Consider the following 25201-nt stretch of genomic DNA (forward strand, 5'->3'; position numbering starts at 1 on the left):
CCAAAAGACAGCTAAGAGATCCCCATCACTTCTGCTCAATTGGGCTCCACGTCGGGGACTCCCATCACCCCTTCCTTGAGTTTGGTTAATTTACTAAGGCAGCTCACATAACTCAGGCAAATACTTAAAGGCTGTGAGAAAGGATTCAGGTAAACAGCCAGCTGAAGAGATACGTAGGGGAGGTCTGGGAGGGTCTGAGTGCGGGAGCCTCTGTCCCCGTGGAGTTGGGGGTGTGTCTCTTTCCTGATGTGAATGTGCTCCCCAGTCTGGAAGCTCTCTGAACCCTGTACTCGTGTACGTGATCAGTCATTAACTCCGTTTTCCACTCTTCTCACTTCTCACAAGAATGGGGGGGGGGGCGGTGCTGAAAATCCCAAGACTGATTCTGGCTTGGTCTTGGCAGTCCTCCTGCGGGAGCCATCTGGGAACCCACTCATTGGTACTTCAGTGGAAGAAAAGACTGTCACTCCCGGTGGCTCAGTGAGAAAGAATCTGCCTGCAATGTGGGAGACCTGGGTTTGATTCCTGGGTCTGGAAGATTCCCTGGAGGAGGAAATGGCAACCCACTCCAGGATTCTTGCCTGGAGAATCCATGGACAGAGGAGCCTGGCAGGCTACAGTCCATGGGGTCACAAAGTGTTGGCCACAACTGAATGACTGAGCATGCACGCAGGAAACGATGCAGGTTTTAGGAGCTCTCTGTCAGAAACTGGATATATTTCTCATTATCTCACCACTCCCATGATGAAAGCACACAGTTTGATAAACTGCATGTTTCAAAAATCACTGTATCATGAACATTTTCCATATTAAATATTCTGCTACTAATTTCTAATGGTTGCACAAGGTTCTGTCTTATGGCTTGATTGCATTCTACTCACCGTAACTGTTTTGGTCTCTGTTAAAAGCAAGAGTAAGTAAACACTCTTTTGGAAAATAACAGCGTCTTTGAATATGTCTTTTATTATCTCTGAATAAATTCCTGAAAAAGAATGTATTGGGCCAAAAGGGAGTTACATATAATTTAAGATTTTTAAAAAATTAACCCATTGGAGTATAGTTGCTTTACAATGTTTTGTTAGTTTCTTGCTGTACGGCAAAGTGAATCAGTCATACATGTACACATATCCCCTTTTTTGGATTTCCTTCCCATTTAGGTCGCCCCAGAGCGCTGAGGAGCGGTCTCTGCACTGGGCAGCAGGCTCTCACTAGCTGTCTGTTTTATACACAGTATCAACAGTGTCTCTGTGTCACTCCTAATCTCCCAAATCATCTCACATCCTCTTTCCCCTTTGGTAACCATGTCTGTTTGCTACGTCTGTCTCTATTTCCGCTTTGCAAGTAAGTTCATCTCCACCGTTTTTCTAGGCGATGTTTGTCTTTCTCTTTCTGACTTACTTCACTCTGTGTGGCAATCCAGGTCCATCCACGTCTCTGCACACGGCGCTGTTGAGTTCCTTTGTACGGCTGAGTGAAATTCCACTGCACACATGTCCCTCGTCTTCTCTGTCTGCCCTTCTGCTGCTGGATAATACTTCAGTTGCTTCCATGTCTTGGCCATTGTAAACAGTGCTGCCCTGAACATCGCAGTTCGTGCACATTTGCAGACCATGTTTTCCTCTGGGTTTATGCCTGGGAGTGGGATTGCTGTGCCGTGTGACAGCTCTAATTTTAGCTTTTTAAGGAACCTCCATGCTATTCTCCATAGTGACCGCACCAATTCACATTCCTACCCACAGCATAGGAGGGTTTGAATGAGTGCACTTTTTTTATTTACCCAAACAAATGCATTGTTATTATCTATCATTGTCCATTTCACCTCATCTTCCTCAGCACCCAGGAAGCTCCAGGCACATTGGCTTTCTTTCTGTTTTTCAAAACACTTAGGTTTTACTCTCTTTAGGAACTTAGTACTCTTCTCTCTTTCTGGAGTTTTCTTCTCCCATGTGTCAATCGTGATAACTTATTCTGGAAAAATATAGCTCAACACCATATTAAAGTGCAGTCTTAAAATTCAAATTAGGAGACAGTTTAGCTTTCCTTTCTCTTCCTCACTCTTCAAAAGACTATTGTTTTCTTCTCTGCAGTTTCCATAACTTGCTTTTATGTTTATTTCAGAACCTGTTGCTACGTTTATACCTTCATGAAGGAGTAACGTTTTAGCTTTATACATCATTCTTATCTCCGGTTAATAAATTAGTATAATTGTTTTTATAGTTATTAATGTATTACTTTCCATTATTATAGGTTTATTTTGATGTTCTGCTAGTTTGGGAACTGAAAGTGATTTTTGACTATTTCTTTCTCCTTTTCTTTTTTATTAACTAAGAAAAAGCTTTCAACTTATCGATTATCCTTTGCTAAAATTTTCACTCTATCCCATGTCTTTTATCCCTAACTTCTCAATGACTGACATAAAATTGAATGAATGGATTTATAAACTAGGTTGTTCTTATTATTGATAATTTCCATAGAGTATGTGATTGTAATATGGAAACATTTTTAATTAATTTTTTAAAGAAAATGTTTGTACATTTCTAATTCCTACATTTTTTATTATGCTTAATTATTATTTTAAAAAGATAACTGGGCTTTTACAATTTCTGCCCTTTGAAATTTACACTATTTTTTACAGCTCAATGTGAGATTAATATTTATAAACATTCTGTGAGTACCGGGAGATTGTATATCCTCCACAGGGTAAAAGCTTAGGTATATATATTTTTATAGATCTATCATAGTTATCATTCAGTTCAGTTCAGTTCAGTCACTCAGTCATGTCCGACTCTTTGCGACCCCATGGACTGCAGCATGCCAGGTCTCCCTGTCCATCACCAAGGTCTGGAGTTTACTCAAACTCATGTCCTTTGAGTCGGTGATGCCATCCAACCATCTCATCCTCTGTCGTCCCCTTCTCCTCCCGCCTTCAATCTTTCCCAGCATCAGAGTCTTTTCCAGTGAGTCAGTCCTCCACATCAGGTTGCCAAAGTATGTTTATCATTAATCTCTTTTAATTATACTGTTCAAATCTACTTTTACCTCAATTGTTTTGTTTTGTTTTTTTGACTGAAGATTCTTAATGCTTTCTTGGTCCATGCAGTTTCCCTTGTTTATCTAAATTGTTTTTGCTTGATCATGTTTAATATTTTGAGCTCCTTATGTCTAAACTGTAGATGTTGCCATGTCATCAATTTGTATCATTTTAACCCTTATGAACTAAAATCACTTTAATATAAATAGTGTGATTCTTACATTAAATTGTTTCCACTTAGTCTTAAAATTGTTTTGTACAGAGTCTGAGTCTGTGTAACTCTAGTAAGCAGTATACACCAGAATTTCCTTTTTAAAGAAATGTGCAGAATTAGTCTATTCATAGGGAATTTTAACTTTAAATAATGAACACTCTGGTGTGTTGGATTTTATTCCTTCATGTCCACTTAGTTCTTGCTGACCATAACTATCAGTATTATTATTATTGCTAAATTGGATAAGATTTCTTTATATCATTTTCACTGGTAAATATTTAAGAAATCTGATAAGAGTATTGCCATAGTCTTGAAGTTTCAAGTTATCCAGTATATATTTTAATGAAAATAAACAGCAATGTATGACAAATAGGAGTGTGTTATATTGTGATTCACAAATTTAATTTAGAAAACCTTCTTCTCTCTCATTTCTGAAACCCAGGTCTATTACCACAATACAAAATATGCTGGTCCTCGGGAGAGTACTACAGAATCAACATCTTGTAAGTCTTCTCTTGGCTATTTATTCTGTTTTCATGGGACATGTGTTCCCACTTCCAATGCTTTATTATTTTACATTCGTACTCACATTTAATTATTAAATTTTCAAATTATGTATTTCCATAAACATTATATTTTAAGTTGTATGAGCAAATGTACGTGCAGGTGAACATTATGTTAAAATAAGGCCTTACACTTGGGCAGGCTCCGGGCTGCCCTGCGTGGTGTGGGCCCCTCTCCTGTCCGCACGCACCTGGCTACTCCACAATGCTCAATAAATGTCATAGTGGAATATTTTGTTCTGTTGGCATTTATCTGAAAACTTGAAAGAAAGGCTCCGCTACTGTCCTCAGCCACCTGTCTTCTGACATAAGCGTGTTTGCATGTAAAGTAAGCTGAGGGGCGGTCTGGTATCTTCAGTCATCTTATCACCGTGGGGCATGTGTGCATTCGCTGTTTGTATTCTTTTTTTTTCAAACAAATGCTTTGTGTGTGTGCTAGGTCGATCAGTGCCTCTGACTCTTTGCAGCCCCATGGACTGCAGCCCGCCAGGCTTCTCTGTCCATGGGATTCCCCAGGCAGGAATACTGAAGTGGGTTGCCATTTCTTCCTCCAGGGGATCTTCCTACCCAGAGATCAAACCAGTCAACCTTACCTCCCATGACCAAAAACTAGACTCAGTTAGCCAAAGCTGTTTATTTATCATAAGCAGGATTTTGGTCATTCTGGACATTGCTTTTCAATCATCAACTGAATGTATCCAACCTGAGGTTTCCTGAAAAAGAAATAATATCTTAAGTTCAGTTTAGGAAATTCAATTCTTGAAAGTTGGTTGATTTCATAAAATAATTCATGAAGAATTTATCTACATAGACTCCTATTATGATTCTGTTTATGATGTTTCTTCATGTTAGGAACCAGCACATTTGTTTTGTGTACCGTGTTAGAAATTACTTTTTTTAGAACTTACTTTTTATTGATGTATAGTTGAATTGTTGATTACAGTGTTGTGTTAATTACCGCTGTACAGTGAAGCATCTCACATGCATCTAAAAGCACTCTGTGTTTATATTCTTTTCCATTATGGTTTATCCAGGATATTGAATATAGTTCCCAGTGCTATACAGTGTGACCTAGTAGTTTATCCATTATAATCTATTCAGTATGTACACCAGTTTGCATCTGCTCATCCCAAACTGTCCCCAAATATGGGGCGCTTCATGAATCTGTGTGTCATCCTTACGCAGGAGTGGCACTAAAATTCTCTGTGTTGTTTCAGTCAGTATATGTGCTGCAGAAGCCAGCGCTGTCACCTTTTCTTTTTTTTCTGTCCCTCAACTGTATGCTTGGCAGAGGCAGGTGTTACTACAAATCTATGTTGATGTACCCAACTAAGCTAGGATAAACAGTCCCTACAAGCTTCCCTAGTGGCTCAGTGGTAAAGAATCCATCTGTCAATGCAAGAGACATGGGTTTGATCCCTGGAGAAACAAATGGCAATGCACTCTAGTATTCTTGCCTGGAAAATTCTATGGAGAGAGGAGCCTGGTGGGCTACAGTCCATGGGATCACAAAGAGTCTGACGTGACTGAGTATGCAAGCAAAAATGCTTTAATCCAAGTAGAGCTGTGTGTAGGAAAAATCACTGAAATTAAATGTCATTGTAACAGTGAGGATAACAGCTGGATGTCACCACTCCCCTCTGCTTGTTCTGCTCACCAGAATGCCCAATTTTCACTATTTCTGTTTTCAGTTCTTCTTATAGTTTCCTCCATGTCTAAAAACAATATCATCTGCTGCTCTTTGGAGAGTTGCTTATTGGTCTGAGCCTGTGGAGGAAGAAGACCTCGCACTGTCTTGAGTTTTCTCTGCTTGTCAGCTTTGTAAATTAAGTTAAATTCAGACCTCCAAGTGCGGTGTTACCAAGCATAGCTGGTTTTTATTTTAATTTTTTTAAGATGTTTTTTGATGTCAACCATTTTTAAAGTCTTTATTGGGTTTGTTACACTATTGCTTCCATTTTATGTTTTGGTTATTTTGGCCGTGAGGCATGTGGGATCTTGATTCCCTGACCAGGTGTCAAACCTGCGGTCCCTGCATTGGAAGGCAAAGTCTTAACCCCTGGACCACTAGGGAAGCCCCTCCACAGCTGATTCTGATGGCAGCTCACCAGTGCTCATATGCACATGTGCATTCACTGATGCTTTATTTCCCGAAGTCTTTCCAAAGAGGGGGTATATAAAAGCATCTTATTTTCCAAACTTGCTTGACTAGGTTCCATAAAAAGTTTTAGTTCTTTCTGCTCAGATATTTTAAATGAAGGCTCCTAATGTGAAATGCCACACACATTCAGCCAGCTCTCTTGAACTTTATTTCCATGCACTTTTCTTTTCTAAGCTCTTATAATACCAACAGCTTCATTGAGTTCTTCTGATTATGTAAACAGTTCATAGCAGCAGCACTTACTCTTGGGGGTCATAGATTCCACTGGACAATTCACACACCCAACTTTATAAGCCCAGCTTGGCACCAGTTCACTCAGAGAAACATGGAGCAGGAAACACAGTCAGAAGCGGGGTCTGGCCAAGGAATTCCTGGTAGCATTGCCCACCGCAGTCTGTGGACCATGAACAGTTCAACCCTCCAGACTCCACTGAGAAGAGTGAGGCCACCTGTGTTCGAGCGTCCCGGCTTAGAAGCCCCATGTCAAGAAAGGAGCTGACGGATCATGTGATAGTTCCCTGGGCACAGCTGCCAAAGGCGCCGATGGGGGTGAGCCCAGGGACACGATGCGTGCTGGGTGCATGCTTTCAGGGGAGCCCAGGTCAGCACTTCCCACCAGGACAGTGGTTCATCCACGCCCGTCCTGGCCCAGACGCCATGTAGAACTCAGGGCTTGTGTCGATACCTGCCGTGTTGCCAAGTAACACAGCTGCGAGTCCATCTTTATCAGATTTTACCTTCAGTGGAGATATAGGGTTACCCCATCCTCCTTTTCTCCATAAGGCAGAAAAAGTATCAATTCTTTCTAGCAACAGATTCTCCTAAGAGATAAATCATGTCGTCCCCTTTTAATAGTGACATCTACTCGAGGGTGGGGCGGCTCTCGAGTTGTGAATTGCAGAAGCGCAGCTACTCGCAATGTATTTTACGCAGTTTTTCTGGCATCACACTCTACCACCTGTAGTTTAACAACATTTGGGCCCTTTTCTTCTGAAGCTCTCTAAGGGTACAGCCCAGATGCCATTATAAAATTTCCCCGCATCGGTTTCCCGTTTTAGAATTGGTGCATTTGAATCTCATGTATTTTTAAAACTTTACTGTTTTTTTAAAACTCTGGTACTATAAGAAGGAGATATTCCGATTTTGCTTGCATTAAGATATCTTTATAATGGCACTTGATCGATATGTTACCCTGGGATGGAATCTAAGCTTAAAAATCTAGACTTTGAAAGTATTTCTGTGGACATCCCTGGTGGTCCAGTGGTTGAGTCTTCAGCTTCCTGCAGGGTGTTGTGGGTTCAGTCCTTGCTCAGGGAGCTAAGATTCCGCTTGCTGCATGGTGTGGCAAATAAACAAATAAATACCTGCAAGCTCTGTAGAAGAATTTTTCTGAAGTATGTTTGTTTGTTCCACTGTGTCCCGTGTGACTTCCCGGCTTCTTTTTCTTTTCCTATGTCCCCGTGTTTTATTTTCTTCTGGGAGCGTTTCGGCTCTCCTCTTTATTCTTGGTCGTCTGTGGGTCTTTTGCACTTATTTTCCTGGATGCTACTGGCCTTTGTGACCTGGAGACTACTATCTGTGGAAAATTTTCTTTGGTTCACTTTCTTTTTGCTGGCCTGTTGGAGTTCGTCTGGGTCACATTTTGGAGTCAGAAGTTGATGTATTATTTTGGCATCCATCTTTCGTGAGAGGGTTTCCTTGAGGGCTTGGTTCTCAGTGGCGATTTCATCCTGGTTACAGTGAGACACAGGGGAGAAGGTGATTAGAAGTTCCGTCGTCCTTAAGCGGCCATGTGGGCCGCGGAGATCCCCTGTGTTGTTACTGATCATCCATTGTCTCCGGACACGCAGTTTGGGCAGCCCTTGGCCTGGCTGAGTCACTCCATGCTTCCGGCTGTAAAAGAAACGTCTCATGCTCAGGAAATCTTGCACAGATCATGTAGAAAATAGGTTTCTCTTATTTTCATACTTCCCTACCTTTTTCCCCTTAAATCCAAGGAAAATATATAATCATTTTATTGGCTTATTCACCTGTCTAGCCTTTGTTTCCCTCCAGAGAGGAGGAAGATTCCCTCCAAACTGGTGCCTTTTTATGCCATGTTTTCTGTCCTATCCCCAGAGACTGTCATGGTTGTAGGAAGCATAGCATTTGCTCGGTCAGTGTGGGATGAGTGAGGGGCATTGATCAGTTAAGACAGTGGCGGATGCCGTAACAGATAGACCCCCAAATCTCTGTGGCGTAACTGAGTAGACACTGCTTATTTTCTTAATCACTTTTAAAAATTGGAGTATAGTTGCTTCACAGTTGCTGGGTTAGTTTCTGCTGTACAGTGGAGTGACTTATGTACAAGCACACCTGCATCTCCTTCCTCTTGGACCTGCACCCCTCAGCCCACCCCTCTAGGTTGTCGCAGAGCAGTGAGCTGAGCTGAGCTGAGCTGAGCTGGGCAGGCTTTGCTGTCCATCCCCAACTCCCGTGGACAGCGGCTTCCCGCGGGTAGCGTGCGTGTCTCAGTGCTCGGCCCTCAGTTCGTCCCCCTCCTTGGTGCCCGCCTGTCTGCCCTCTACATCTGCATGGGCACTCCTGCCCTGCGAAGAGGTTTGTCTGTACCATTTCTCTAGATTCCACATACTGACATTAATATGCATTAATTTGTTTTCCTCTTTCTGACTTACTTCACTCTGTCTGATGGGCTCTAGGTCCGTTTCTACTCCAACTGGCGATGTTTATGTCCTTGTCAAGGGCAGAGTCCTGCTCCACACACTCATTCAAAGCTCCATGTGGACCCAGGGGCTGCCCTCTCCAGAGGTGGCTCCTGAATTTGGGATGACAACCAAGCCCCAGCCAGCACTCTGGAGAAGAGAATGTAGGGTCTTTCACAGGGTGGAAAATACCAGACCCAGCTGTGATCGAGATGCCTGCTACCCTTATCTCAGTTACCTGTACAGACTTAACAGCAAGGGAGAGAAAATAAGTCTGCTTAAGAGTTAGCTAGGGCCAGCCACGGGCAGAGGAGGGGAGCAGGGTCGGGGAGGAGGCCGGTTGTTCCCCTCAACCCCACGGACTGTCTCTAGCCGAAAGCACATGGGACAGGTAGCTGTGTATTCATTTTCTCTTGCTGTCTAACGGGTTAAACCAGCAGCTTCACACCACACCCATTGATTTATTAGTTCACAATTCCGTAGTCAGAGTTCTGGCTCCGTGTGACTGGGTCTTCTGAAACCTAGATGTCGGCCAGGATGAGTTTTTGTCTGGAGAACATGCATACAAATGCTTCCAGGGTTGATCCAGGTTGGCGGAGTCCTGTTTCTTGCTGTGGTGGGACCGCTGGCCTGATTTCCTTGGGGTCCCGGGGCCAGGGCTTGCACTCAGCTCCCAGAAGCCCCTTGTGTTCTTTTCAGCTGACCTGCTCCAGACAGCCTGGGGAGTCCTTCAGCACCTCAAATCACTGACTTCAGCTTTTTTAAAGGACTCATGGTTAGGTCATGGTCACCCAGAACAGTCTTGGTGTCTTCTAGTGGGAAAGTCCCCGCTGACTTGAGGCTGGAGTTTGCTCTGCAGCTTCTTTGTCGTAGTGCCTACATTAGTGGTTGATGAGATAACCGAGACTGGAAACCTTGGGCACCATCTGGAAATTCTCCTCACCACCCATCTCCTTCAAAGCACCCAGGCTTCTCAGCCCACCCCCACCTCAAATGTGTAATTTCTGTATTGCCTTAGAAACATGATTTAGGAGGGTTGAATTTGTTTCCTCATCTACAAGAGTAAGAATGCTAGGTCTCTGCCCATCTTCATGAAGCACAGTGACCGCAGCAGCAGTAGTGAACCCTAATGTAGATAAAGGCCCTCCACTCCCACCATCAGTTCAGTTCAGTCCCTCAGTCGTGTCTAACTCTTTTTGATCCCATGGACTGCAGCATGCCAGGCTTCCCTGTCCATCACCAACTCCCGGAGCTTGCTCAATCTCATGTCCACCAAGTCCGTGATGCCATCCAACCGTCTCATCCTCTGTCATCCCTTTCTCCTGCCTTCAATCTTTCCCAGCATCAGGGTCTTTTCCAGTGAGTCAGTTCTTTGCACCAGGTGGCCAAAGGATTGGAGTTTCAGCTTTAGCATCAATCTTTCCAACGACTATTCAGGACCGACTGCCTTTAGGGCTCCCACCATGCGCAAAGTCAATTCGTAATCCATCACCGTAATCTCTCTCTTGCCATTACCCTGGAATCCCTTGATCCTGGAACCAACGTCCATGACCAACAGCCTTCTTTTTCTCCTGGCTCGTCGTTTCCCTCCCCTGCTGGATAGGCCTCGTCGGCATGCAGTGCTTAAAAGCAAACAAGCAGGAGCAAGCGCAGTATCTCTCCTGACCCCGTTTCCTCTTCAGCTGCCGCCCGAGTTCTCCACCCGCACACCTGTCAACAGCAAACCTCCTTTCATCCTGCTTTCATGAGAGTCCCTTTGCCGGCTGCATCTTTGCCTCCTACTTTTTAACCCTGCATGTCTCAGGACTGAGTCTTGGGACTTCTGTCCACTTTTAATTTCCGGGTTAATCATTCAGTCTTCACAGCTTTAAGCAACAGCTGTGTGTTGGAGACCCTCTGTCCAGTCTCAGATCCCTTCTAGCCAGCTTCCTACTTGGCACCTCCGCTTGGGTGTCTACTTGTCCTTTCAGACTCAAATCCCAAACTGAGCTTCTGTTTCCCTCTGAGGGCTGCTCCGCACAGCCTTCGTGGTCTTCACTGATTGTGGTGCTGTATGACTTCTTTCTCCTAACACCTGCGCTGCCAGCCTCGTCTGAGCCACTGTCAAATTTTGCCTGGATGATAGTACTTTCAACAAGGGGGTTATACAAATCTGTATAATGCCCAAGTCACAGTTTCTTTCTCCTCTACTCAAAATCCTGCAGGTGGTACAGATTTAACTCAAATACCAAGGCAAGCGGGCATTCCCTGGAGGCCCAATGGCTCGTGCTCTGTGCTCTCTCCCTGATTGGGGAGCTAAGATCTTACAAATATAGTGGTGCAGCAAAACAACAAACAAGCAAACACACACACACACACACCAGTGTGACCTTAAATGCTTCACAATCCCCTCCAATCTTACCCTTGCCCTCTGCTGACTCATTCTCAGCTGGCATCTCCTGATGCCCATCCCTCTCCCCTACTCCAGCCTCAGGGGATTCCTGCTGCTCCTTGGATGCTAGGTGTGTTCCTGCCTCTAGGCTCTCACCTAATCCAACCTGTGCCGGAACAAGCATCCCCCAGATACCTGCCAGCTAACTCCTCACCTTCTCAGTTCAGTTCAGTCACCTAGTTGTGTCTGACTCTTTGCGACCCCATGGATTGCAGCACGCCAGGCCTCCCTGTCCATCACCAACTCCCAGAGCTTGCTCAAACTCATGTCAATGGAGTTGGTGATGCCATCCAACTATCTCATCCTCTGTCGCCCTCTTCTCCTCCTGCCTTCAACCTTTCCCAGCATCAGGGTCTTTTCCAATGAGTCAGTTCTTCACATCAGGTGGCCAAAGGATTGAGTTTCAGCTTCAGCATCAGTCCTTCCAATGAATATTCAGGATGGATCTCCTTTAGGATGGACTGGTATGATCTCCTCAGAGTCCAAGGGACTCTCGGGAGTCTCCGCCAACACCACAGTTCAAAGCATCAGTTCTTTGGCGCTCAGCTTTCTTTACAGTCCAACTCTCCCATCCATACATGACCACTGGAAAAACCATAGCTTTGATTAGACAGACCTTTGTTGGCAAAGTAATGTCTGCTTTTTAATACGCTGTCTACATTGGTTATAACTTTTCTTCCAAGGAATAAGCGTCTTTGAATTTCATGGGTGCAGTCATTATCTGCAGTGATTTTGAAGCCACCAAAAATAAACTGTGTCTCTGTTTCCACTGTTTTCCCATTTATTTGCCATAAAGTGATGGGACCAGATGCCATGATCTTAGTTTTCTGAATGTTGACCTTTCAGCCAACTTTTTCACTCTCCTCTTTCACTTTTATCAAGATGCTCTTTAGTTCTTCTTTGGTTTCTGCATAAGAGTGGGGTCATCTGCATATCTGAGGTTATTGATATTTCTCCCAGCAATCTTGATTCCAGCTTGTGCTCTGCATAGAAGTTAAATAAGCAAGGTGACAGTATTCAGCCTTGACATACTCTTTTTCTGATTCGGAACCAGTCTGTTGTTCCATGTCCAGTTCTAACTGTTGCTTCCTGACCTCAAGAGGCAGGTCAGGTGGTCGGGTATTCCCATCTCTTGAAGAATTTTCCATAGTTTGTTGTGATCCACACAGTCAAAGGCTTCGGCATAGCCAATAAAGCAAAAGTAGACGTTATTTTTTGGAACTCTCTTGCTTTTTTGATGATCCAGCAGATGTTGACAATTTGATCTCTGGTTCCTCTGCTTTTTCTAAATCCAGCTTGAACATCTGGAAGTTCATAGTTCACATACTGTTGAAGCCTGGCTTGGAGATTTTGAGCGTTACTTTACTAGTGTGTGAGATGAGTGCAATTGTGCAGCAGTTTGAGAAATCTTTGGCATTGCCTTTCTTGGGATTAGAATGCAAACTGACCTTTTTCAGTCCTGCGGCCACTGCTGAGTTTTCCAAATTTGCTGGCATATTGAGTGCAGCACTTTCACAGCATCATCTTTCAAGATTTGAAATAGCTCCAATGGAATTCAATCACCTCCACTAGCTTTGTTCGTAGTGATGCTTCCTAAGGCCCACTTGACTTCACATTCCAAGATGTCTGGCTCTAGGTGAGTGATCACACCATCGTGATCATCTGGGTCATGAAGCTCTTTTTTGTACAGTTCTTCCATGTATTCTTGCCACCTCTTCTTAATATCTTCCCCTTCTGTTAGGTCCAGACCATTTCTGTCCTTTATCGAGCCCATCTTTGCATGAAATATTCCCTTGGTATCTCTAATTTTCTTGAAGACATCTCTAGTCTTTCCCATTCTGTTCTTTTCCTCTCTTTCTTTGCATTGATTGCTGAGGAAGGCTTTCTCATCTCTCTTTGCTATTCTTTGGAACTCTGCATTCAGGTGCTTATATATTTCCTCTTCTCCTTTGCTTTTTGCTTCTCTTCTTTTCACAGCTATTTGTAAGGCCTCCTCAGACAGCCATTTTGCCTTTTTGCATTTCTTTTTCTTGGGGATGGTCTTGATCCCTGTCTCCTGTACAATGTCACGAACCTCCATCCATAGTTCTTCAGGGACTCTGTCTATCAGATCTAATCCCTTGAATCTATTTGTCACTTCCACTGTATAATCATAAGGGATTTGATTTAGGTCATACCTGAATGGTCTAGTGGTTTTCCCTACTTTCTTCAGTTTAAGTCTGAATTTGGCAATAAGGAGTTCATGATGTGAGCCACAGTCAGCTCCCCGTCTTGTTTTTGCTGACTGTATAGAGCTTCTCCATCTTGGCTGCAAATGATATAATCAGTCTGATTTCAGCGTTGACCCTCTGGTGATGCCCATGTGTAGACCCTTCTCTTGTGCTGTTGGAAGAGGGTGTTTGCACTGACCAGTGCATTCTCTTGGTAAAACTCTATTATCCTTTCTCCTACTTCATTCTGTACTCGAAGGCCAAATTTGCCTGTTACTCCAAGTATCTCTTGACTTCCTACTTTTGCATTCCAATCCCCTATAATGAAAAGGACATTATAGGGTGTTAGTTTTTTTGGGTGTTAGTTCTATAAGTTCTTGTAGGTCTTCATAGAACCATTCAACTTCAGCTTCTTCAGCATTACTGGTGAGGCATAGACTTGGATTATTGTGATATTGAATAGTTTGCCTTGAGAATGAACAGAGATCATTGTCATTTTTGAGACTGCATCCAAGTATTGCATTTTGGACTCTTTCGTTGACTACTCTTTTGATTGCTACTCCATTTCTTCTAAGGGATTCTTGCCCACAGTAGTAGGTATAACGGTCATCTGAGTTAAATTCCTCCATTCCAGTCCATTTTAGTTCACTGATTCCTAAAATGTTGATGTTCACTCTTGCCATCTCCTGTTTGACCACTTCCAGTTTGCCTTGTTTCATGGACCTAACATTCCAGGTACCTATGCAATATTGCTCTTTACAGCATTGGACTTTCATCACCAGTCACATCCACAGCTGGGCATTGTTTTTACTTTGGCTCCATCCATTGATTCTTTCTGGAGTTATTTCTCCACTGATCTCCAGAAGCATATTGGGCACCTACCCACCTGGGGTGTTCATCTTTCAGTGTCTTATCCTTTTGCCTTTTCACACGGTTCATGGGGTTCTCAAGGCAAGAATACTGAAGTGGTTTGCCATTCCCTTCTCCACTGGACCACGTTTTGTCAGAACTCTCCACCACGACCCATCTGTCTTGGTTGGCCCTACATGGCATGACTCATACTTTCACTGAGTTAGAGAGGGCTGTGGTCCATATGACCAGACTGGTTAGTTTTCTGTAATTGTGGTTTTCAGCCTGTCTGCCCTCTGATGGAGAAGGATAAGAGGCTTATTGGAGCTTCCTGGTGGAGAGACTGATTGAGGGGGTAATTGGGTCTTGTTCTGATGGGTGGGACCATGCTCAGTGAATCTTTAACCCAATTTTCTGTTGACGGGTGGGGCTGTGTTCCCTCTGTTATTTACCTGGGACATAACTATGGTGGAGGTGATGAAGACAATGGCAACCTCCTTCCAAAGGTCCCATGATGCACTGCTACACTCAGTGCCCTCAACCCTGCAGCAGGCCACTGGCAACCCACGCCTCTGCGGAGACACCTGGACACTCACGGGCAAGTCTGGGTCAGTCTCTTGTGGGGTCACTGCTCCTTTCTCCTGGGTCCATATGTGCAGAAGGTTCTGTTTGTGCCCTCCCAGAGTCTGTTTACCATCTGAGCCACCAGGGAAGTCAGTATTGAAATCAGACTGATCATATTCTTTGCAGCCAAAGATGGAGAAACTCTATACAGTCAGCAAAAACAAGACTGGGAGCTGACTGTGGTTCAGATCATGAACTCCTTATTGCCAAATTCAGACTTAAATTGAAGAAAGTAGGGGAAACCACTAGACCATTCAGATATGACCTAAATCAAATCCCTTATGATTATACAGTGGAAGTGAGAAATGTATTTAAGGGATTAGATCTGATATACAGAGTGCCTGATGAACTATGGACGGAGATTCGTGACACTGTACAGGAGACAGGGATCAAAACCATCCCCATGGAAAAGAAATGCAAAAAAGCAAAATGGCTGTCTGAGGAGGCCTTACAAATAGCTGTGAAAAGAAGAGAGGCGAAAAGCAAAGGAGAAGAGGAAACATATAAGCATCTGAATGCAGAGTTCCAAAGAATAGCAAAGAGAGATGAGAAAGCCTTCCTCAGCAATCAATGCAAAGAAAGAGAGGAAAAGAACAGAATGGGAAAGACTAGAGATGTTTTCAAGAAAATTAGAGATACCAAGGGAACATTTCATGCAAAGATGGGCTCGATAAAGGACAGAAATGGTATGGATCTGACAGAAGCGGAAGATATTAAGAAGAGGTGGCAGGAATACATGGAAGAACTGTACAAAAAAGATCTTCATGACCCAGATGATCACGATGGTGTGATCACTCACCTAGAGCCAGACATCTTGGAATGTGAAGTCAAGTGGGCCTTAGGAAGCATCACTACGAACAAAGCTAGTGGAGGTGATGGAATTCCAGTGGAGCTGTTTCAAATCCTGAAAGATGATGCTGTGAAAGTGCTGCACTCAATATGCCAGCAAATTTGGAAAACTCAGCAGTGGCCACAGGACTGGAAAAGGTCCGTTTTCATTCCAATTCCAAAGAAAGGCAATGCCAAAGAATGCTCAAACTACCGCACAATTGCGCTCATCTCACATGCTAGTAAAGTAATGCTCACAATTCTCCAACCAGGGTTCAGCTTGAACCATGAACTTCCAGATGTTCAAGCTGGTTTTAGAAAAGGCAGAGGAACCAGAGATCACATTGCCAACATCTGCTGGATCATGGAAAAAGCAAGAAAGTTCCAGAAAAACATCTATTTCTGCTTTATTGACTATGCCAAAGCCTTTGACTGTGTGGATCACAATAAACTGTGGAAAATTCTGAAAGAGATGAGAATACCAGATCACCTGACCTGCCTCTTGAGAAACCCATATGCGGTCAGGAAGCAAGAGTTAGAACTGGACATGGAACAACAGACTGGTTCCAAATAGGAAAAGGAGTATGTCAAGGCTGTATATTGTCACCCTGCTTATTTAACTTCTATGCAGAGTACATCATGAGAAATGCTGGACTGGAAGAAACACAAGCTGGAATCAAGATTGCTGGGAGAAATATCAATAAGCTGAGATATGCAGATGACACCACCCTTATGGCAGAAAGCGAAGAGGAACTAAAAAGCCTCTTGATGAAAGTGAAAGAGAAGAGTGAAAAAGTTGGCTGAAAGGTCAACATTCAAAAAACGAAGATCATGGCAACTGGTCCCATCACTAGATGGGGAAACAATGGAAACAGTGTCAGACTTTATTTTTCTGGGCTCCTAAATCAATGCAGATAGTGATTGCAGCCATGAAATTAAAAGACACTTACTCCTTGGAAGGAAACTTATGACCAACCTAGATAGCATATTCAAAAGCAGAGACATTGCTTTGCCAACAAAGGTCCATCTAGTCAAGGCTATTGTTTTTCCAGTGGTCATGTATGGATGTGAGAGTTGGACTGTGAGGAAAGCTGAGCACCGAAGAATTGATGCTTTTGAACTGTAGTATTGGAGAAGACTCTTGAGAGTCCCTTGGACTGCAAGGAGATCCAACCAGTCCATCCTAAAGGAGATCAGTCCTGGGTGTTCATTGGAAGGACTGATGCTAAAGCTGAAACTCCAGTACTTTGGCAACCTCATCTGAAGAGTTGACTCATTGGAAAAGACTCTGATGCTGGGAGGAATTGGGGGCAGAAGGAAAAGGCAGAGGATGAGATGGCTGGATGGCATCACCGACTCGATGGATGTGAGTTTGAGTCAACTCCAGGAGTTGGTGATGGACAGGGCGGCCTGGCGTGCTGCGGTTCATGGGGTCACAAAGAGTTGGACAGGACTGAACAACTCAACTGAACTGAACTGAGAGTCTGTTTCCCCAGTCCTGTGTACAGTCTGGAGGCTCTATGGTGGTTAATGGCGACCTCCTCCAAGAGGGTTTATTCCACACCCAGGTCTGCTGCTCACAGAGCCCCTGCTGACCCGGACCTCCTCAGGAGATGTTCACACACAGCTCTGGCTCAGTCTCTTTGGGTCTCTGAGTCCTGGTGCTCACAAGGTTTGTTTGAGCCCTCTGAGTGTCTCTGGTGGGAATGGGCTTTGATTCTAAATGTGAATTTGTCCCTCCTACCATCTTGCTGGGGCTTCTCTGCCCTTGGACGTGGGGTTATATCCTCACAGTTGCTCCAGCACCATGCAGCCGACGCTCCAGTCTCCATCATCTTTCAACCTACTTCACTGTTCTCTTGTTTATAGTATATATTGTTAACTGCCTTTCCTCCCAGAACATCAGTCCCATGAGTACAAGGATCTTTGTCTGTCTCATTCTCTGAGGCATCTTAAATACTTAAATCAGTGACACACACTAAGACCCAAAATATTTTGGGTGAATAGTGAATAATAGTGAACTCCTTATTACCAAATTCAGACTTAAATAGAAGAAAGTAGGGAAAACCGCTAGACCATTCAGGTATGACCTAAATCAAATCCCTTATGATTATACAGTGGAGGTGAGAAATAGATTTAAGGGCCTAGATCTGATAGAGTACCTGATGAACTATGGAATGAGGTTCGTGACATTGTACAGGAGACAGGGATCAAGACCATCCCCAAGAAAAAGAAATGCAAACAATCAAAATGGCTGTCTGGGGAGGCCTTACAAATAGCTGTGAAGAGAAGAGAGGCGAAAAGCAAAGGAGAAAAGGAAAGATATAAGCATCTGAATACAGAGTTCCAAAGAATAGCAAGAAGAGATAAGAAAGCCTTCTTCAGTGATCAATGCAAAGAAATAGAGGAAAAGAACAGAATGGGAAAGACTAGAGATCTCTTCAAAAAAATTAGAGATACCAAGGGAATATTTCATGCAAAGATGGGCTCGATAAAGGATAGAAATGGTATGGATCTGACAGAAGCGGAAGATATTAAGAAGAGGTGGCAAGAATACATGGAAGAACTGTACAAAAAAGATCTTCATGACCCAGATAATCATGATGATGTGATCACTCACCTAGAGCCAGACATCTTGGAATGTGAAGTCAAGTGGGCCTTAGGAAGCATCACTACGAACAAAGCTAGTGGAGGTGATGGAATTCCAGTGGAGCTGTTTCAAATCCTGAAAGATGATGCTGTGAAAGTGCTGCACTCAATATGCCAGCAAATTTGGAAAACTCAGCAGTGGCCACAGGACTGGAAAAGGTCCGTTTTCATTCCAATTCCAAAGAAAGGCAATGCCAAAGAATGCTCAAACTACCGCACAATTGCGCTCATCTCACATGCTGGTAAAGTAATGCTCAAAATTCTCCAAGCCAGGCTTCAGCAATACGTGAACCGTGAACTCCCTGATGTTCAAGCTGGTTTTAGAAAAGGCAGAGGAACCAGAGATCACATTGCCAACATCTGCTGGATCATGGAAAAAGCAAGAGAGTTCCAGAAAAACATCTATTTCTGCTTTATTGACTATGCCAAAGCCTTTGACTGTGTGGATCACAATAAACTGTGGAAAATTCTGCAAGAGATGGGAATACCAGACCACCTAACCTGCCTCTTGAGAAATCTGTATGCAGGTCAGGAAGCAACAGTTAGAACTGGACATGGAACAGACTGGTTCCAAATAGGAAAAGGAGTACGTCAAGGCTGTATATTGTCACCCTGATTATTCAACTTCTATGCAGAGTACATCATGAGAAACGCTGGGCTGGAAGAAGCACAAGCTGGAATCAAGATTGCCGGGAGAAATATCAATAACCTCAGATATGCAGATGACACCACCCTTATGGCAGAAAGTGAAGAGGAGCTAAAAAGCCTCTTGATGAAAGTGAAAGAGGAGAGCAAAAAAGTTGGCTTAAAGCTCAACATTCAGAAAACGAAGATCATGGCATCCGGTCCCATCACTTCATGGGAAATAGATGGGGAAACAGTGGAAACAGTGTCAGACTTTATTTTTTTGGGCTCCAAAATCACTGCAGATGGTGACTGCAGCCATGAAATTAAAAGATGCTTCCTCCTTGGAAGAAAAGTTATGACCAACCTAGATATCATATTCAAAAGCAGAGACATTACTTTGTCAACTAAGGTCCATCTAGTCAAGGCTATGGTTTTTCCAGTGGTCATGTATGGATGTGAGAGTTGGACTGTGAAGAAGGCTGAGCGCCGAAGAATTGATGCTTTTGAAGTGTGGTGTTGGAGAAGACTCTTGAGGGTCCCTTGGACTGCAAGGAGATCGAACCAGTCCATTCTGAAGGAGATCAACCCTGGGATTTCTTTGGAAGGAATGATGCTAAAGCTGAATCTCCAGTACTTTGGCCACCTCATGCGAAGAGTTGACTCATTGGAAAAGACTCTGATGCTGGGAGGGATTGGGGGCAGGAAGAGAAGGGGACGACCGAGGATGGGATGGCTGGATGGCATCACGGACTCGATGGACGTGAATCTGGGTGAACTCTGGGAGTTGGTGATGGACAGGGAGGCCTGGCGTGCTGCGATTCATGGGGTCGCAAAGAGTCGGACACAATGGAGCAACTGAACTGAACTAAACTGATGTCTCGACACTATGCTACTGTAGATCCAACTTAGCCTCAGTTTACTAATTAGGGATGTAGATACAAAGATAATAAGGGTTGTGGCCACGGTCCCAATCAGGAAGTGGTGGATCTAGGCTGGGAGCCCAAGAGGTTTGTATCCAGCACTGAGACCCTGATGTCTCCACATTATTTCACTGGACTTTCACCGTAGATGAACAGTATTACCTACTTGTTCAGGACAAGAGATATTTCCAATAAGCGCTCTTTTCTCTGCCCTTCCTCCAAGAAAGGATGTGGTTTCACATTAAACCTTTGTAAAAATTAATGTCAGGATAAGTCTAATATCAAGTGTAGAATAAAATAATTTTGTCCTGTGGTTAATTGATTTTATACCTCAATAAACAGGTTTATCTCATGTAGGGCAATGACCTTTCTGATCCCCTTAAGAAGCTAGCTAGTTCTGCACAATCCATTCTGAAGGAGATCAACCCTGGGATTTCTTTGGATGGAATGATGCTAAAGCTGAAACTCCAGTACTTTGGCCACCTCATGCGAAGAGTTGACTCATTGGAAAAGACTGTGATGCTGGGAGGGATTGGGGGCAGGAGGAGAAGGGGACGACAGAGGATGAGATGGCTGGATGACATCACTGACTTGATGGACATGAATCTGAGTGAACTCCGAGAGTTGGTGATGGACAGGGAGGCCTGGTGTGCTGCGATTCATGGGGTCGCAAAGAGTCAGACGCGACTGAGCGACTGAACTGAACTGAACTGAGTTCTGCACATAAACTATAGGAGGTTATCTCTGAGAATCGTAACTAGATTACCTATTTGATCCCTTTCTAAAGGAGTGACCAAAAGAAAGAGAATTAAATCTATATGGTAGTGTCTCATAAATGGACATTATTTAGTAGAAAGGAAGAGAATTGATCTTCCATACTCTATGAATTCTTAAAATATGAAATATTTTATTGGTTCTGAACCAATAAATGGGTGAGATATGGGCAAGACTCTACAAAATCAGAAACATCCTGTCTTTGGTCTCATTATAAAAATTATATTTTTAAAAAACTTCAAAAGAAATGAAAGTGTTAAAATGTAAGTACTTTAAAAGTGATTTCTCAAAGAATCCAGCAACATGTTTGACATAAGCTCTCTTCCTGTGTTCTTTTTCATTCCTAGACAACGCTAACGCAGTCATCATATTTTTGGTATTTCTGATTATTGTGACATCGATAGCCCTGCTCGTTGTTCTCTATAAGATCTATGATCTGCATAAGAAAAGATCCAGGTAAGAGTTGATTTCAAAGTGAAAAGATAATAATAGTAGTTATAATGATGAAAGTCCCATTTATGAGGCCAACTTGGAGCCAATTAAGTGGAATTCAGAGATGACAGTAAGAAGTCTAGGACATCATTAACCTTTGATGAAAGACTTTCCTATGGTCTTATTGGTTTATATTAAATGTTATTTTTTCTATGTTTACTAATAATGGGATAGATTTCCTTCAGTAATAACCAATGAAAAGAATGTGTCTGTTCTTTTAGTACGAAGTGGGTCATAGGTATCTAGAAGTGACAATGGAGAGAAATATATTGGGAAGCATATACATTCCTCTAGCCAGGAACAACTACACTTTATGAAAATCAAGAAGTTCCAGATAAAAAAAATGCGGTCACTTCTCTGAGACTGACCAACCTCCCATGGTTGGTTCCCCACCCCCTACCTCTCCTCCCCTCCCCCCCGGTTTATGCCTTCTTACCCCCTCCCCTCTTCCCTTTCATCCTCCCCATCTCTGCTTCCTCATTCCCCCAAGGCGTTCATCAAATATAAATTGCTTGCCAACTGAATTCTGTTTCTTAAGAGCATGCAAACTTACATGTCTTATCTTTACAGCAATTTAGATGAGCAGCAGGAGCTAGTGGAAAGGGGTAAGTGTGCACATTTTTTTAACTGGCGAATATCTCCCTTGTTTTATATAATAATTCAACATTTTAAAAATCTAACCTGGACTTCCTCTGTGATAAAATTTAAATTCATGGATGTGTTGATTTAACCAGCAAGGATCTGAACCTTCTCAGAGTGTGCCTGAAACTATGGCAGTGACAGGTTACAGACTCTGCATTTAAAATTTTAGGGTCTAGCAGAGGAAGACAGACGCAGACAACTATGGTAGAATTTGCTAGGTGCCGCGGGCATGGGCTGTGTACAGTGCTGTAGAAGATAGAAAGCTGTCTATGCAGAAGGCAAGAAGCTAGGTCTTCTAAGGTGGTGGGGAATCATTAGACCATCAAAGGAGCATGATGGAAGAGCAGATGGAAGGTCACATAGGCAGGGAGGTGGCAAGTGTGTTCATGTCCCTGCAAGGGTGGGACGGGGGCTGATCCCACTAAAGGCACATTGACAGACACGACAAAAGACCGCACCCTGACTTTGGAAATGAGAGCATATTTCATCTTGTCTCTCTCTCTCTTTTTTCCCACTTTTACTGTACTTTTTTCAGTTCTCTTTAAACTGTGTTTTTTGATCCAGTAAAATGGGGATGGGGTTAAAGAAGTTGAAACTGTGTTTATAATAAAGAAAATGATTTGGTTTTGTGTACTCAAGATAGCAAACATTTCAGAACCCCTCTCTTTGGTTTTAACTTGTCTTGGAAAGGGTCAAGGAGCATTTATCTCAGAGTTGCCACAGATTGCCCCTTGGAGTGGTTAGAACTTACCCAGATCCCATAAAACCTCCAAGGTGGCCCTAGGTCAGGATGAATGAATGCCAGGAGCTCTAACCATCCAAAGGAACACGTGTACATGGACAGTTTGATAGTTGTGATTGGATAGAAGATTTCCACAGTCAAAAAGCTAAATATAACCCTAATGAACATTTTTTTCATCTGATAAATAGGGGACATTAACATGGATACTAAAAGAAATGCTGCTAGATGTACATGGTTAGGAGCAGGAACATAACTTTCAACACATGTGGCAGCTTATAGTCTCTTAAGATTCTGAAACTTGTTTGTCAGTGTCCATATGCAATTATAGCTCTTTACTTTAATATATTTTGTTCTTTAGTAAGTTATTTTGCAATTTTGGTATATAATGAGTTTCATACTCTGATGGTGTAAAAAATGAATGCAGTCTCTTTACACTCAAGTATGGGAATGGCAAGCCACTTCAGTATTCTTGCCTTGAGAACCCCATGAACAGTATGAAAATGCAAAATGATAGGATACCAAAAGAGGAACTCCCCAGGTCATTAGGTGCCCAATATGATACTGGAGATCAATGGAGAAATAACTCCAGAAAGAATGAAGGGATGGAGCCAAAGCAAAAACAATGCCCAGTTGTGCACATGACTGGTGATAAAAGCAAGATCCGATGCTGTAAAGAGCAATATTGCATAGGAACCTGGAATGTCAGGTCCACGAATCAAGGCAAATTGGAAGTGGTCAAACAAGAGATGGCAAGGGTGAACGTCGACATTCTAGGAATCAGCGAACTAAAATGGACTGGAATGGGTGAATTTAACTCAGATGACCATTATATCTACTACTGCGGGCAGGAATCCCTCAGAAGAAATGCAGTAGCCATCATGGTCAACAAAAGAGTCCGAAATGCAGTACTTGGATGCAATCTCAAAAACGATAGAATGATCTCTGTTCGTTTCCAACGCAAACCATTCGATATCACAGTTATCCAAGTCTATGCCCCAACCAGTAACGCTGAAGAAGCTGAAGTTGAATGGTTTTATGAAGACCTACAAGACCTTTTAGAACTAACACCCAAAAAAGATGTCCTTTTCATTACAGGGGACTGGAATGCAAAAGTAGGAAGTCAAGAAATACCTGGAGTAACAGGCAAATTTGGCCTTGGAATAAGGAATGAAGCAGGGCAAAGGCTAATAGAGTTTTTCCAAGAAAACGCACTGGTCATAGCAAACGCCCTCTTCCAACAACACAAGAGAAGACTCTGCACATGGACATCACCAGATGGTCAACACTGAAATCAGACTGATGATATTCTTTGCAGCCAAAGATGGAGAAGCCCTATACAGTCAACAAAAACAAGACCAGGAGCTGACTGTGGCTCAGATCATGAACTCCTTAATGCCAAATTCAGACTTAAATTGAAGAAAGTAGGGGAAACCACTAGACCATTCAGGTATGACCTAAATCAAATCCCTTATGATTATACAGTGGAAGTGAGAAATAGATTTAAGGGCCTAGATCTGATAGATACAGTGCCTGATGAACTATGGAATGAGGTTCGTGACATTGTACAGGAGACAGGGATCAAGACCATCCCCATGGAAAAGAAATGCAAACAATCAAAATGGCTGTCTGGGGAGGGCTTACAAATAGCTGTGAAAAGAAGAGAGGCAAAAAGCAAAGGAGAAAAGGAAAGATATAAGCATCTGAATGCAGAGTTCCAAAGAATAGCAAGAAGAGATAAGAAAGCCTTCTTCAGCAATCAATGCAAATAAATAGAGGAAAAGAACAGAATGGGAAAGACTAGAGATCACTTCAAGAAAATTAGAGATACCAAGGGAATATTTCATGCAAAGATGGGCTCGATAAAGGACAGAAATGGTCTGGACCTAACAGAAGGGGAAGATATTAAGAAGAGGTGGCAAGAAGACATGGAAGAACTGTACAAAAAAGATCTTCATGACCCAGATAATCATGATGATGTGTTCATTAATCTAGAGCCAGACATCTTGGAATGTGAAGTCAAGTGGGCCTTAGAAAGCATCACTACGAACAAAGCTAGTGGAGGTGATGGAATTCCAGTGGAGCTCTTTCAAATCCTGAAAGATGATGCTGTGAAAGTGCTGCACTCAATATGCCAGCAAATTTGGAAAACTCAGCAGTGGCCACAGGACTGGAAAAGGTCCGTTTTCATTTCAATTCCAAAGAAAGGCAATACCAAAGAATGCTCAAACTACCGCACAATTGCACTCATCTCACATGCTGGTAAAGTAATGCTCAAAATTCTCCAAGCCAGGCTTCAGCAATACGTGAACTGTGAACTCCCTGATGTTCAAGCTGGTTTTAGAAAAGGCAGAGGAACCAGAGATCACATTGCCAACATCCGCTGGATCATGGAAAAAGCAAGAGAGTTCCAGAAAAACATCTATTTATTGACTATGCCAAAGCCTTTGACTGTGTGGATCACAATAAACTGTGGAAAATTCTGCAAGAGATGGGAATACCAGACCACCTGACCTGCCTCCTGAGAAATCTGTATGCAGGTCAGGAAGCAAGACTTAGAACTGGACATGGAACAGACTGGTTCCAAATAGGAAAAGGAGTACATCAAGGCTGTATATTGTCACCCTGCTTATTTAACTTATATGCAGAGTACATCATGAGAAATGCTGGACTGGAAGAAACACAAGCTGGAATCAAGATTGCCGGGAGAAATATCAATAACCTCAGATATGCAGATGACACCAC

At 43.1% G+C, this 25201-nt stretch overlaps 1 protein-coding gene and 1 non-coding gene across 2 annotated transcripts in view; one reads left to right on the plus strand and one right to left on the minus strand.

Moving 5' to 3' along the window:
• PTPRC (protein tyrosine phosphatase receptor type C) overlaps nt 1–25201 on the plus strand; it is a 134738-nt gene that overhangs the window by 82573 nt on the left and 26964 nt on the right. Inside the window, exons 11-13 of the mRNA XM_068985975.1 lie at nt 3688–3748; nt 20931–21039; nt 21646–21680. Of these exons, the coding sequence (XP_068842076.1) occupies nt 3688–3748; nt 20931–21039; nt 21646–21680 (205 nt within the window). The remainder of the gene's footprint in view (nt 1–3687; nt 3749–20930; nt 21040–21645; nt 21681–25201) is intronic.
• Nucleotides 4949–5051, minus strand: LOC138090945 (U6 spliceosomal RNA). Its single transcript, XR_011145913.1, has one exon. It is a non-coding gene; the product is annotated as a U6 spliceosomal RNA (small nuclear RNA).

The sequence above is a fragment of the Capricornis sumatraensis genome, chromosome 14 (genome assembly GCF_032405125.1).
Source record: "Capricornis sumatraensis isolate serow.1 chromosome 14, serow.2, whole genome shotgun sequence".
NCBI classification, from domain to species: domain Eukaryota; kingdom Metazoa; phylum Chordata; class Mammalia; order Artiodactyla; family Bovidae; genus Capricornis; species Capricornis sumatraensis.